The sequence below is a fragment of the Notolepis coatsorum genome, assembly GCF_963971535.1.
Source record: "Notolepis coatsorum genome assembly, chromosome: 1".
Taxonomy (NCBI): Eukaryota; Metazoa; Chordata; class Actinopteri; order Aulopiformes; family Paralepididae; genus Notolepis; species Notolepis coatsorum.
In genome coordinates this window covers 300,999,999-301,015,089 of record NC_140165.1, presented here as the reverse complement: position 1 = coordinate 301,015,089, position 15,091 = coordinate 300,999,999, and the positions used below count along the sequence as shown (strand labels likewise).

Here is a 15,091-nt window from a genome sequence, read left to right as displayed (position 1 = left end):
ACTAAAAGTGAATAGTTGACTGGGTCATTCTGTTTAAACAGTAACGGTAGCTAACGTTAGCTCACGGAGGTCTCATGCACTAGGTTAGAGCAGACTATTGCCCGAGCTTGTTTACATGGGTAAGGGAGGGGCAGGAGGAGGAGGAGACAAACTGCCGCTCCGAGACAGAACTCGGCGAGTGAGATTTCCGCTAAGAATTGGATCATGTTTTTCGATCGGTTTTGACGATCGGTGAAAATAAAGCATTATCACCGATCGCATATTTATACTGATTATCGGCCGATAACGATCGGTGGCCGATCGATCGGGGCATCCCTAATAATAATGTGGCAGTTGGTGTGGCAGTTGGCACCAGGCCACTAGGGATGGGTACCTTTCACATTTGAACCGATACCGGTACCCAACGGTACCTTTTTTCGGTACTTTAGTCTCAAGAAATTTAATTTACCTACCTCAGTCGTAAAAAAATAAAATCCAAACTTCAAATAACTACAATTTCGACAGTTTTCGGCTTGTCATTGCTCCGACTGCTTTGTTGTTGAATCAAGTCAAATCCTAGGTAAGCATATATTGTGCGTGTGAACGTTGACATGAAAAGAAAAAAGTAAAAAAATTAAAAAAAAAGTAAAATCATTAAAAAAAAAAAAAAAAAAATCGGTTTCTCACTTGATTCGATACTCGGTAGTACCGACGTGTTTCGGTTCGGTACCTCAAAAGTACCGAATTCGGTACCCATCCCTACAGGCCACACAGTGGTTGGAGCCCAGCCTCAAAACGGCTTAAGATCTTGAGGTAGAAAAATGCTGTTTTTGAGTACTTGATTAGAAAAATAGAAATACAAAACAATGCATTTAAAAAAAAATTATAATAATTACAGAGGTCTTCCATAGACTCAGGAATTGTGTAAAAGTGCCCAAATAGTGAAAGAAATAGTAAAATAGTTCCCCTTTAAAACACGGAGGAGGGCCGTTTCAGTGCTGTGTCGTGGTTTAAAGCCAGATTGGAATCTGGCTCTCAACTCAACCCATCTCAACTCAACTAAGTCATTCTGATTTGACTGTTTTGCTGACGTGAATAAGGCACTGATCTGCATAACTAACGCCCCCTCAACAGCAGAGTGAGTGGAAATACCTTCACTTCCTCAAACGGGTCGGTGTCGACAGAGAGAGGCAGAGAACGAGCGAGAGAGAGAGAGAGAGATAGAGAGGGACAGGAGCTTCTGTCGGGGAAACAAACGCATGCATTTTACACACAACCTGACCGGTGCGCGGGGAGCACGGGGACGGGGAACACGCACACAATTTACACACAACAAGACCGATGCGCGTGGAGCGCGGGGACGGGAAAACACGCATTTTACACACAACCTGACCGGCGGGTGTGGGGACGGGGAACACACATTTTACACACAATCTGACCGGCGCGCGTGGAGGGACTTCTCCCGGAGCACGCTCATATCACTGTCAAAATATCTTTGACGCCCACGCTAGGGCTGCACGATTAATCGATTTGAAATCGAAATCGCGATTAGGAATGATTCAATTAGCAAAAAAAAAAAAAACGCAGGTTTTTTTTTACTTAAAAAAAATTTGTTTAACACTTTAAGTGCCACCAGGGGGCGCACGACTTAGTGCTTGAATGCCACCATCGGCGCCAATGTTAACGTTAATATCGCCTAATCTATGTTTTAAATTATGGCTATGTGTCTAATCTGCCCGTCGCTTATCAAAGAATCATTTTCCAGTCAGTGCTGTCAAGGCAGATTGGTTTTTTATCGCTTCATTTCCGTTTGAGAGCATTTTGAAAAGCACCCGTTTTGAGGTAAAAAACAGCCCATTCTGTGATAATTGCCTTTTACTGTAATATTCCAGAACATTGATATTTGTCGGCCTATTTATGAATCATTTTCAAATAAACGCTAGATGATCAATAGTATACGTACACGCACGCACATTCGAGGCGCGCGCTGATAATAGCCGTTTTCATTTCCTCATGGATTTTACAGTGAAACCGCTGGAGCACATATCAGAAAAAAGCTTATATCTTCATCAAAACGAGTGATTATCCTAACACTGATAACATAGATTCCTTACCTGACATCAGATGGTATCCAACTGGTATATTCCAATTCCTGATCACCATTCGAAAAAATCGATAAGTGTATAGATCTAACGTGTATACAGTAGAACTCATGCTTGCTGCGGCTCAGTCTCCAGAATGAACTCTGGTAACCCCGGCTGCATCAGTGGACTGGAAAATGTGGACTGGAATATTTTTTTTCCCCAATCCATTTTCATTGAGTCCATTCCAAAATCCCTGATGTCATCTGGGAGACGATAGGGGGTGCTTTTTTCACATCTGATCGCCAGCGGCCTTTGGGTAGGCTAGGGTAGGCTCACGTGATGCAATATGATTTCAGATCGCTAAAAAAAAAATTCCGAGAAATCTCGTGAGTGGCTTTCAACGTAACTATTGTAAACCCGAGATAAGCTGTGAGTGGCATAGAAAGTGTTAACCGGGAAGTCCCATTGAGATACAAGATCGGTTTGGGAGAGGGAGGTAAGGGGTTTTAGATTGTGTGTTGTGAAGTTTAGACTTTAGAGAGGGAGAGTAAAGTACAGAAAAAAAGGTACCGTTGGGTAGCGGTATCGATTCTCAGGTAAAAAGAAACATTTTCAGGCTTGGTGTCCCGAAAAGACCCACCGCGTAGGCCAGATGCAAGCCGCATTTTACAATAAACCTCTGTGGGGCTGCTTAATTTTTTTTTATTATTATAATCGCAAATTTAATCGCAATCGCAATTCGATTATTTCCCAAAATCGTGCAGCCCCCACGCCCATATTCCGATCCGTGCAATAATATTCACAGCGGTATATATTGTCATTTGAAACAAGTTACCAATGCATTGTCCCGTGGGATTATGCCCCCCCCCGCTATGGAAGCAAATGAGTGACAGAAGTATTTGAATTTTATCAGACACCGAATTTATAGCATTGAAAATAATTACTTTGAAAACATGTATCTGAATTTTTTTTGCTCCAAATGTACCTATGTGAAATACAAATTCAGTGTTTAAAATTCAATGCAAAAAATTCGATGCATAATTGCGGTGTATACAATTCGATGTAAAAAACCATCATCCGGGCTACCCAGACAGGATAAGCAATCGAGCCTGGATGCAATCGAACTGACTTCTGGCCTATCGCTGCACGGCTTTGTCAGTCATGTGATCACACCAACCCGGGAGAAAGATGGCGGTATATATACATACGGTGGGGAGAGAATATATACATATGGTGGGGAGGAGACTGTACACTAGGAGGGGGTGGGTGGGTGGGAGAGAAATATACATATGGTGGGGAGAGAATATATACATACGGTGGGGAGGAGACTGTATATTAGGAGGGGGTGGGTGGGTGGGAGAGAAATATACATACGGTGGGGAGAGAATATATACATGCGGTGGGGAGGAGACTGTACATTAGGAGGGGGTGGGTGGGAGAGAAATATACATACGGTGGGGAGAGAATATATGCATATGGTGGGGAGGAGACTACATTAGGAGGGGGTGGGTGGGAGAGAAATATACATATGGCGGGGAGAGAATATATACATACGGTGGGGAGGAGACTACATTAGGAGGGGGTGGGTGGGTGGGAGAGAAATATACATATGGTGGGGAGGAGACTGTCTATTATATCTATATTTCTCTCCCTCCCACCCACCCCCTCCTAATGTACAGTCTCCTCCCCACCGTATGTATATATTCTCTCCTCACCGTATGTATATATTCTCTCCCCACCTTATGTATATTTCTCTCCCACCCACCCCCTCCTAATGTACAGTCTCCTCCCCACCGTATGTATATATTCTCTCCCCGCCATATGTATATTTCTCTCCCACATCCTCCTAATGTACAGTCTCCTCCCCACCGAGAAAGTTGTATTTAATGTTTAGTTACGATAATAGAACCCGCATTATCATATACTCCAGAATAAACGCTTCATTGGCCGCGTTTCCCGCGTCTACTCCTCATGGACCTGACGAAACGTTATAAATTAAAAGTTTATTCTGGAGCATATGAGTGTGCGGGGTTCTATTCTCTTTATTGTGATTACCTAACCCGATGCAGCACCAAAGGAGTGATGTGCTTTGGGGGGAATATATAGCATTGCCCCACCGCTATGATCCAGGCATCTAAACTAGTGGTCTGCAAGGGCCTTGAAATAAAGCCCGAGCCCTGCCCGAGCCCTTGAACTTCAGGCCCTGCCCGAAAATAAGCCCGACTGTAAATAATATTTTAAGCCCTAGCCCGCATGAAAACCCGAAAAAAATTATTATTATTATTATTATTAAAATATAATTTTTTTTTGTATTTGTTTTAAATATTCGAAACACGGTTTTATATGAACGTAATAAATAAACAAAACGAAGAAGCATTTCGCAATGCCGTCTCTCCCAGTGCTCGCTTATATAGACTGACTCACACATCAGCCTCAAAACGTATTGAAGGCTATAGAATCTTCTTTGACACACACACACACACACGACACACAATAGCCTACTCAGTCAAACAAACAAACAGAAAACAGAAATCAGATTTCGAGCAGAGCAACAAAACAGGTAGCGAGTCGCGACCCAGCAAATAATAAACATATCACTCACCACGACGTCAGCAACGCGTTGAACACCGTTAACAAAACCGGCTACATACATCCCAAGAACAAATTAAAACGTTCGCCAACTGGCTATATTCCAACACAACCAATCGAGTTGAACTTGAAAAAAAAAAACGCAATAAAAAAGATAATAAAAAAACTGCGGTGCCCGCGCCCGGCCGAGCCCGAATTATTTATTAAAAAAAAAGCCCTACCCAGCCCGAACCCGCCGGGCCGGGCCGGGCCCCGTCGGGCCTGGGCAAGGTTGCAGTGCACTAATCTAAACCGGCTTTTTAAGATGCCAAATGTGCGCTCGATCAAATGTGCGCGTTCTGATGTGAGCCCGATTGTACGCCGCCTCTCCAACATTGGCAGGATTACGCACGGCAAGTGGACCCAGGGAATTTGCCAACCACATTCGTTATTATATTACTGCCTGTAATGCACACTACCTGTGTTGATTGAATACGTTTTTGCTTGGTGGTACAATTGGAACGTGAATGCAGTCAATAATAATAATAAACTTTATTTATATAGCACCTTTCATACAAGGATTGCAGTTCAAAGTGCTTTATATAATAGATCAAGAATAGCTTGAGCTGGCAACCTGTGTCTCTGGATGATTTCGGTCTCTCCTAAATCAAAAAGTGATATTCTCATTAGAAATATTCTTTCACGAGCATGCCTGGCATTACGATGCCTTCGCCTAGCAACAATTACTGCTGCCATGATCACCTGAGACGCTGGCAATGACACCCCTTTATAAATGTGCTTAGTAAGGGCTGTACCGAATGCTTCGATCATAATGTTGACATTCGAATTCTAAATCAACATTAGAATTTAAAATGTTTAACACTTTCTTCGCCAGGCTTATGTACATCATTATACCATCCTCTGCCAGCTCTATTTGTCTATGGAGAAGTTCCCCTTCTTTGCAGGGCTATAACTTTTTAAATTGTATTGCTAAATTGACATTACTATGGCCCATTCAACATCAAGTATCTATTGTGCAGGGTGTAGCAACGTTATACTTTTTCATTCACATATTCATACTAAAATACGGTCTAAAGTATAAGTATGTTTTTATCGTTTTCTGCAGCTTTCTGCAGAACGTGATTTATAGCCCTAAATGCATTATATTGATGATTGTATACAGTTTGATAGTGATCGGCGCGAGATAAAACATTTCAAATGGACGTGCTTCTAGAAGTTACTACTTATCATCTGATGTTGACCGGATGGGGGGGAGGGGGGGGTCGTTTATAATTCCGTGGCCAACGTTAGATGATTCATCTAGTGTGGGTGATATGATCATTAGAGCAGTTTGTATCGAACACGTTAAAAAAAACGCTGAAACTCACCGTAGCTTCCTCGTAGCGTTGGGCGATGAGCGTGGAGCAAAAATATTCCTATTATGGGATGTTGAAATATGCGATCCATCTCCAGGTTGTATAATAGTATATACGTCCAAATCATGTTGTTTATCGAGTTATTGGTAACGGATTGCTATCCATTGTGTCTAGCTCGAGTCCCGGGACTATTAGCGAGTGATCGGACCGAATTGGAATGAGCACCAGCTTCCGTTTCCGGTTTGGGCGATCCACCGATCGGCCACCAGATGGCGCTCTTGAACCGTTGGAGAGTTGAGAGGGGATCAACAGTAGATCTCAAGTCTCCGGGGGGAGAAATATGATTGCGATCACAGATTTTTGAAATATTGATCTCAATGACGTGTTACGGCGTCATTGGCAGAATTAGCATGGCGGGGAATGACGAGTTTAGGCGTCCTTGGCAGATAAAGTGTTAATAATAGAATTCTTAAAAAAAAATCTGTATTCATTCTGTTTAAACCAATGGGGTTTTTCTTCACAGTTGCAGATAAAGATTAGGCTACACTAATATTATACTAGTAAGACATCACCATCACTTTCGTACCAACCGTGCCCTTATTGGATTATTTATGTTGACGAAACTGATGAGTTATATTCATTAAAGAAAGTTGATTTAATAAAGAAAAAGACTCATTTAACCAGATGACATTACTTTATTCAAATTGAGGATTTATTTTGAGGATAAAAAAGCTTCAATAGAAGCTTTGAATGTTAAAAAATTACATTCGGTACAGCCCTATCTTAGTTACCACAAAATCTCTTGCCAATCTTTGTGAATTGGGGGTGTTCTTGCGATGAGGCAAATTTGCATAGAAAGCGTCATGTTCCGCCCATATTACCTCTTTAAATACCCGCAAATACCACCAACGCACGAGACGCAATGCTGATGGCAATGCAATTACCACCGTATTTCACCCTTGTGCTTGCTTTGTGAATAGCAAACTGTTTCAGAGGTATTTGCGCCGGTATAGTGTCCGAAAAAGCCACGCAATCCCTTTGTGAATTCGCCCTGGAGTGTAGTCTTTTGAAAGAAGAGACCCAGGGCTTTCGAGGGGCTTTTCGAATTCCGAAAAACGACACTACCCAGCTCACGCCAGCCCCTGTCGAACTTTGAGTCGTCTAATGTGAAATCATTTTTCAACATTATTTTCGGGATCATATCTCATGGGTCGAACAAACCTGAACGTTATTGCCATAAAATAGAACGTAGTTAGTTTCTTTACCTTTCGGTGAACGTCTGGCTCAATCAGATGAAAAATGGCGGAGCTATTTACATTACAAAAAAGTAACTGTACTTAGTAGATTTCATTCACAGTTTTTGCTGCCCTGTCAGGGCACTAAATCCAGATTGAACTCTGCCATTGGAAAGAGGAGATTTGGCCCGATCCATGTGCGAATTGACCATAAATAAGGTCATTTATAGGCTTGATTGCATGTGTCCGGATGGCAAAATTCAGTACTGTATCTACAAACCCCCCTGTAAATCATCTGCCATTTATTAATGTGCTTACATTTTTTGTACACTTGATCTCAAGAACGTGCTGAATGCGCTCAGCTGCCGTTCACATCTGGTCAATGTTAGCATGGTGTTATTCACCGTCAAAGATTATTTCTTTTTTGTTGATATTCTCCTTTGGTTCATTACAATTTACTCAAGCCTAGTAACGGACACACTATTTCTGACACTGGGAACACATTCCCTGAGATCCATAGATATGTCCCTAGATGGGCGGCTACGTGGCGTAGTGGGCAAGGCGCTCGCCACGAATGACGGAGACGCTGGGCTCGCCTGTTCGAGCCCAGCGCTCCACATTGCTTTCAGTTTAGCTGGTCGTTCATACTAATACACATTGGCCGTATTAGGGGGTGGGAAACTGATGCGTGGGGATCGGGCGTTGTGGACAGCGACTCCTACAGGTCGGTTGGTGCGCCTGCGCAGTAGAATCAGGAAGTGTCGGGGGCAGCGTGAGCCTCCCACGCGTTACTCCTCGCCACTGAGAGATCGAGCTGCGCAGGTGAAAAGATGCGACTGCTGTTACCTCAAGTACCGGAGGGGACTTGTGCTATGTATGACTTAGTCCACATTGCAGCCGGCTTGTGGGAGGCAAGAAACAGCGTTCGTGACAGGGGAGGGTTGAATTGGATGATACGAAATTGGGATGGGAGAAAATATAGAAAATGGGAGAAAAAGTGGATCAAAAAAAAAAAGATATGTCCCTAGATACCAATAACATGCAAATGGACTTTGTAGAAGTGGAGCAATCTTCCATTTACTTGGGTATGTATTTTTAGGTGAATTTTCTGAAAATATGGCTAGGGCTTAAGAGGTTAAGCGAATAGATTCTTCCCCCATCCCTGCTACTCATTGGTAATATTCCAGATTGCTGCAGAGTTTTGAAACTGAAAGCTAATATAAGGTACTTCAATCTGCAGGTATCCGGAGGATTCGTGCCAATCTGCACCGTGTGCTCTGTGGCCAGTGGACCTCAAGCTAACTCACTTGGACTGCAACCCTGAAGCCACCCTGGTCCATTTCCAGGCACAGTATCTCACTATATCTGAACTAGACTACAACATCCTGCAGGAGGAAATAAAGAACACAGAAAAGATTAAAGCTGCAGTGGATGTAGGAGAAGTGTGTCTCGTAGAAGACGAGATTTCAGCCCACTGGTACAGAGGGAGGGTTCAGAACAAACATGAGGATGTGTTTGATGTTTACCTCATGGACTATGGAAATGTCCTGAGTGTCAGCGGTTCCCACTTGTCATCCTGCACAGACTATTTGTTCACTCTTCCTCCTAAGATAGTCTGTGGCTTTTTTGCAAACATACTACCGCTTGGAGACAAATGGGATCCTATAGTGGAGAAGTATTTCTTGTCCCTCATTGGCAGAAGTATCACAGGGTTCATCCAAGCCATTCTGCCTCACAAAGTCCTCATACTGGAAGCCCCTGAAATCAACATGGATCTTATCAGGCTATGTTTTGGGAAGCATGTGGACACATGCACATTCCTTCTCTTGGTTGAGATGCTTACAGAGGTGCCGATCAAACAAAGCATTGAACCTGTCCCCGATTTGCTAATTGAAAAGACGGGTGGACAGGAGTTCTCCTTCAAGCCATCCAGAACACATGGATTTGAAGACATTCTGCCATTCTGTGGGCCTAAAATGAGCGCAGGGACACGGCTCAAGGTGATAGTAACTGCTGCTGTTAACCCTGGCAGGTTTTACTGTCGGATGACCAGTATGGCAACAGATCTTCAGGCAGTGTCAGCGAAGTTGGCAGCAGCTTGTGAGTCCAGAAGCAAAGATCACAGTCAGAAGCCTCCAGATGTCATGGGTCTACTCTGCTCAGTCAAAGGCAAAGATGAGAAATGGCACAGGGGCTTAGTGAAATTCCTCCCTCTAAACTCTCAAGTAAGCGTGTTCTTTGTCGACTATGGATTCTGTGAATCTGTCAGAGTTGAGAATGTCCTTGGGCTGCCTCCTGGTTGCCTCTCAACACCCATCATGGCTTTTCCCTGCTCGCTCTCCTGTGTGACTGAGCAAGATGAGACGGTGAAAACCGAGCAACTGAAATTCCTGAAGAAAGGCTTGCTTGGAGGAGCCTTGAATGTTGAAATCAAAGATTTTGTTGAAAGCCAGAATCTGTACTCTATTGCGATTCTCAGTGCAGAAGATAGTAATTTGATGAGATTAGAACCCGAACCCACCCAAGAGATCCCTTTTAAGGCAGTGTTTGAGAGTGAGAAAAACCTTCCTCAGGGTGGCTGTTTATTTTATGAGACTGCCATGATTCAAGCTTTGGCTAATTCAGTTGAGGCAGAGGAAATACAGCTGGATTCTGTGTTCGAGGGCTATGTGGAATATATCTTGAATCCAAACCAGTTCTGGTTGAGATCGCAAAAACGCAATCAAGACTTTGAAGAAATGATGAACAAAATGGCCCAACACTTCAATCAGGTAAAACTAGATGAAGATGTACTGGAGGATCCTGAGCTGGGCACACTTTGTTGTGCAATGTATGAGAATGATATGCATTACTACAGGGCGATCGTAATAGACACTCTTGAATATGGAGCTGAGGTGCTTTTCATTGATTTTGGAAACATTGAAAAAATACCGCACATGTTGATCAAGAAGATACCAGAGAAGTTTGCCAGCGAACCAGCATTTGCCCTCAATTGCACTCTTACTAACATCGTTCCGATTGACGACGATGTTTGGACCACAGCCAAGACCAACTACTTCAGACAAACTGTGTCAAACAAATCTCTGCGTGTCCATGTTGTCTACTTGAGAAAGGACAGATGTGTTGTTGATCTTCATGTGATTGGAGGTTACGACAATCAGAGCATCACTGAGCTCCTGGTCTCTTCAAATCAAGCTGAATACTTGAAATGCACTCCCTCTGAGCCTGTCCAGCACAAGACTGAAAACATGAAGAAAAATACAAACAAGCTGAATAATGAAAAGGTCACAAAAGGCAATGGCATCCCACAAGACATACCACACTATACCACACAAGAAGAAAATGAAACCCCAAAGCCTCAACATCCGGCTGCATTCAAAGCTCTTAAATTCAAGCCTGGTAGTGACATCCCTGCCCATTGCGTTCATGTCAGCTCTCCATCAGATTTCTGGTGCCAGCTGCCAAGCAATGTTCCTGTCTTGGATAGACTGATGGATGAGATTCAGCACTTTTACACAACTCACACAGTGCCTATCCAGCCTGGTGTTTCATGTTGTGTTGCCAAGTCACCTGAAGATGGAAGATGGTACAGGGCTTGCATTACAGGAGAACAGAAAGATTACGTCGGAGTAATCTTGGTTGACTATGGCATGACCGTCCAAACCAAGGTATGCAATCTACAGACAATACTACCACAGTACCTTGAACTGGAAAGTCAAGCTTTCAGATGCAGCCTGTACAACTTGATCGAACCCAGAAACGGTGGCGAGTGGAACGCAGAAGCTTGCGGTTCATTCAAGGACTTAGTGCAAGACAAGACCGTGGCTCTAACATGTAGTGTTATTTCGCAACTGTATGTGAAAGATAAGGGCCTGTGCAATGTAGTGGACCTCCACAGCACTACTCAACAGAGCATAGCAAAGAAGCTTGTGGAACGGGGCTGGGCAAGAGCGGTGGTGGCCCCTGCGATGCTGCCTTCCTCTGTGCGTCCAGAGTCCTTTGTTTACTCCTCGTTCAACCTGAGCGTCGGAAGTGACGAGCAAGTCTATTTCACTCACATGACCAGTCCAGGGGAGATGTACTGTCAGCTAGACAGAAACACTGAAGACATTGAGGAACTTGCAGAGAAGGTTTCAGTTTGTCAGAAGATCCTGCAGGCCAACACAACAGTAGCTACCGAAGGAAAGCTGTGCCTGGCAAAATTCTATGACGGCAATTGGTACAGGGGCGTGGCATGCCCTGTTCAGTCACCTCTGCATCGGAGTGTGTTTTTTGTCGACTACGGAAACACGTGCATCTCTGAGAAAAACAATGTCTTGCCTATACCCGGGGTTTCACATGACTTGATTTACACTCCCATGCAGGCTGTGAAGTGCAGCCTCTCTCAAGTCCCAAAGGGAGAAATCTATGCAGAGGTCAACCACTTTCTTGAGAGATCCATCCTCCACAAACCAGTGCGGGCAGTTGTAGTAGGAAAGAGTGAAGATGGGTCAGTTGTCATCGACGTGTTCGATGGAGAACTCCACATTAATGAGAAAGTGAAAGAGCTCATGGCCGGTCTTAAACCCAAACCTAAGGAGAAGGTTGTGAGTGTTGACGGCACAAAGCCGACTACAATCCAAAACCACATGAACACCCCAGTGAAGAAGACTCCAGTCAAGACTGATAACCAAAACCACATGAACACCCCAGTGAAGAAGACTCCAGTCAAGACTCATAACCAAAACCACATGAACACCCCAGTGAAGAAGACTCCAGTCAAGACTCATAACCAAAACCACATGAACACCCCAGTGAAGAAGACTCCAGTCAAGACTCATAACCAAAACCACATGAAGACTCAAGATTCAAGTTTCAAGACACACAGCCACCACTGTCGTAACAGAGCATCATCAAAATTATCCAAATCAAGTGCCTCAACATATTATGATACACAAGACATGGAAGAAGCAAATGAAAATAACAATGTTCCCAATAAACCTGAAGAGAACGGTGAAGAAATTGAGGATGATCTAAGCACTCCTTCAGAGAAGCCTCCATGCACTACTGAAATGCCCACATTCTCTAGTTTGCCAGACACCAACGTGACAGCAGGATTGAGGGCTCTGTGTTATATCTCCCATGTTGACACCGTCAACAACTTTTTCCTTCAAATGCAAGAGGATGAACAAGCCATCTTAAAGATGGGGGAGGATGTCAACTCGGAGCTGGTTAGGGATTCCTTGACGAAGAACACATCAGTGGATTGGAGAATCGGTGAGCTTGTTCTGGCAGAGTACGAAGAGGATGGTGCTCTGTACCGTGCTGTTGTGAAAGGCCATGACGCAGCTGGATGTTTTAAAGTCGAGTTTGTGGACTACGGAAACACGGTTATTGTGAGGAAAGAGAAGACTTACTTTGTGACAGGAGAATATCTCTCCAAGCCAAGACTGAGCATACCATGCTCATTAGTAGACACAAATCTCTATGAGACCAATGCCTCTTTCACAGATGCAGTGATGGATAAACCTCTCATGGTTGATTTTATCCTTAAGTCTGGGGCTCAGTGGGAAGTTAGCTTTGAAATCTCTGATGGGAGATCAGCTCCTCCAGTGGCACCCGAAATGACGGCAGAAAATGGCATTGTAAGTGAAAAAGAAGAAGAGGCCCCTGTTTTGCCTGTGGGTCCAGCTAAAAAGGAGGAGACATGGACACCCTGTGATGAAAGCTCCCTCACAACCACACAGGGAAAGAGTTGGACAAGTATTGAATCTGAGAGTGTCATGGTTTTTACTGCCACAGGTAAACCGCTCATGCAAAAGAGATCACCAACTAGATACGAGACATGCCACAAGGACCACCACAGCAGAAAGGCTACCCAAACCACAAATGGTTCTCCTAAGGTTCCTTGTTCAACAAGTACAACTAACTTTCAATCTTCTGGAGAAGCAAAGAAATATGTTATGGATGTGAGCCTATCTCCGATTATTCAAGCTCAAATGACAGAGGATGGAACACTCCTATCTGTTTTACATAATGGAGATTTTTATGTGAGGGTTAATAAGACCATGGAGATGTTTGCTGCACTCGAAGATCTCATAGCTAAGAATCTACACACGTGTGAGATGATAGCTGAGGAGGACATGAAAGAAGGACTCAAGTGCATAATCAAATCACACAGGGACAACCAGTGGCACAGAGCGGTTGTTAAGCATGTGGAGCAGGGCAAATGCCAGGTGTTCCTTGTAGATCGTGGATTCACAGAAGACATTACTGTTGGCTACCTCAGAGAGCTATGTCATGACCTCATACAAATCCCTGATCTTGCCGTTTTGTGCAAGTGGAACAGCCTCGGTTCCCCCCTGGGAGACACTTGCAAAGCATGGCAGGAAACACTCAGACCAATTGTAGGCAAGGACATAAAGCTGGTGTTCGTGTCCTACTCCAAAGATGAGAACCTCTGGATGGTTGAAATTGTCATGAACGGACTCTTCCTTATTCAGCAAATAAGAAATGCAACATCAAAGCAACATACTGAACACCCCGCAGACACGCAACATGTGACTGAAGAAAAAGAGCCTTGCTTAGACTCTGGCCGTCCTCAGCGGCTCTTCCCCGCTCCTGTCAATATGGACCAGGCCTACTGCGGCTTTGCGGCAGCAGTCGCCACTCCTTCTGAGTTCTGTGTTGTCCTGGAGGATTTACTTATCGTAATGAATACGGTGTCCACTATTTTAGACAACCTCCCTGAAGAGACATGTTGTCTTCCAGAAGCCCACCTCATCCCAGGCTCCTGTTGCCTTTTGAGATCAGACACCAAGGACAAGTGGTGCCGGGCTGAAGTCACACATGCCGACAGAACAGTGGTGGTCACAAACCTAGTCGATTACGGACACTATGTGGATGTGGCGTATGAAGACTGCTCAGAGCTGAAGAGGCTTCCAGAGGAGCTCACGAGACAACCGAAGGTGACCCACCAGTGTGTCCTGAGGGGAGTGAAACCTGTTAGAGCAGAAAGACAGTGGACAGATGAAGCAGTGGTGTTCTTCCAGGAATGTCTGTATCAGAAAAACCTCCAGGTCATCTTCAGGGACTTTGTGACAGAAGCCCACTGGGAGGTGGACATTGTGGCAGATGGTGTCCATGTTGCCAAGGAGCTGGTGGATGCTGGACATGCTACCTATACTGACATCATGCTAAAAATCAGGTAACATGATCAATCTCTTATTTCTATAAGCAATTTCTTAAACAAATTGCTCAATGGCCATTATATTAGCATATTTATTTATTCAGACTTTCAGAGATGCATACAAAAGTTGAATAAAAGATAAATGTATTTATTGCAGAAATAATCATTGTTCAAAACTGCTGTTATTGATATGCTGTTATTTGGGGAAATAAATGTAGACTTAACTTCCACCACATTTAACTGGATATTAATTCATCCATTGAAACATGATTTTGAAGCAATTGGTATTTTGAAACATAAGTTATGATTTTTAACATAATTTAATAAGTTTGTTATCTACACGTTTTAGGTTTAATACACTTAACTAAATTGATCCTAATTGGTACTTTCACCCAGGTTCCAAGCAGAGAGCCCCTGTAAAGTCCCGTCTCAGATCCCCTCCCATGAGGATGAGGAAGAGGCTGATGGAGGAGACACGGGAGACTCCGCTGGGAAGACAAACCGATCTACAGATGTCATAGATGGTGACGAAATGGCGAACTGGTCTACAGATGTCACAGATGGTGAAGAAATGGCAAACCGGTCTACAGACGGTGACAAAATGGCAAGCCGGTCTACAGACGGTGACAAAAAGGCAAACCGGTCTACAGATGTCGCAGATGGTGACGAAATGGCGAACTG

General features: G+C 43.9%; 1 protein-coding gene across 1 annotated transcript in view; it reads left to right on the top strand.

Moving 5' to 3' along the window:
• The window catches only part of tdrd15 (tudor domain containing 15), a gene marked incomplete at both ends in the record, with an annotated part of 35,770 nt that extends 21,338 nt beyond the window's left edge, over positions 1 to 14,432 (top strand). Inside the window, 2 exons of the mRNA XM_084310802.1 lie at positions 8,483 to 12,866; positions 13,287 to 14,432. Of these exons, the coding sequence (XP_084166928.1) occupies positions 8,483 to 12,866; positions 13,287 to 14,432 (5,530 nt within the window). The remainder of the gene's footprint in view (positions 1 to 8,482; positions 12,867 to 13,286) is intronic.
• Between the last annotated feature and the right edge of the window lie 659 nt (positions 14,433 to 15,091).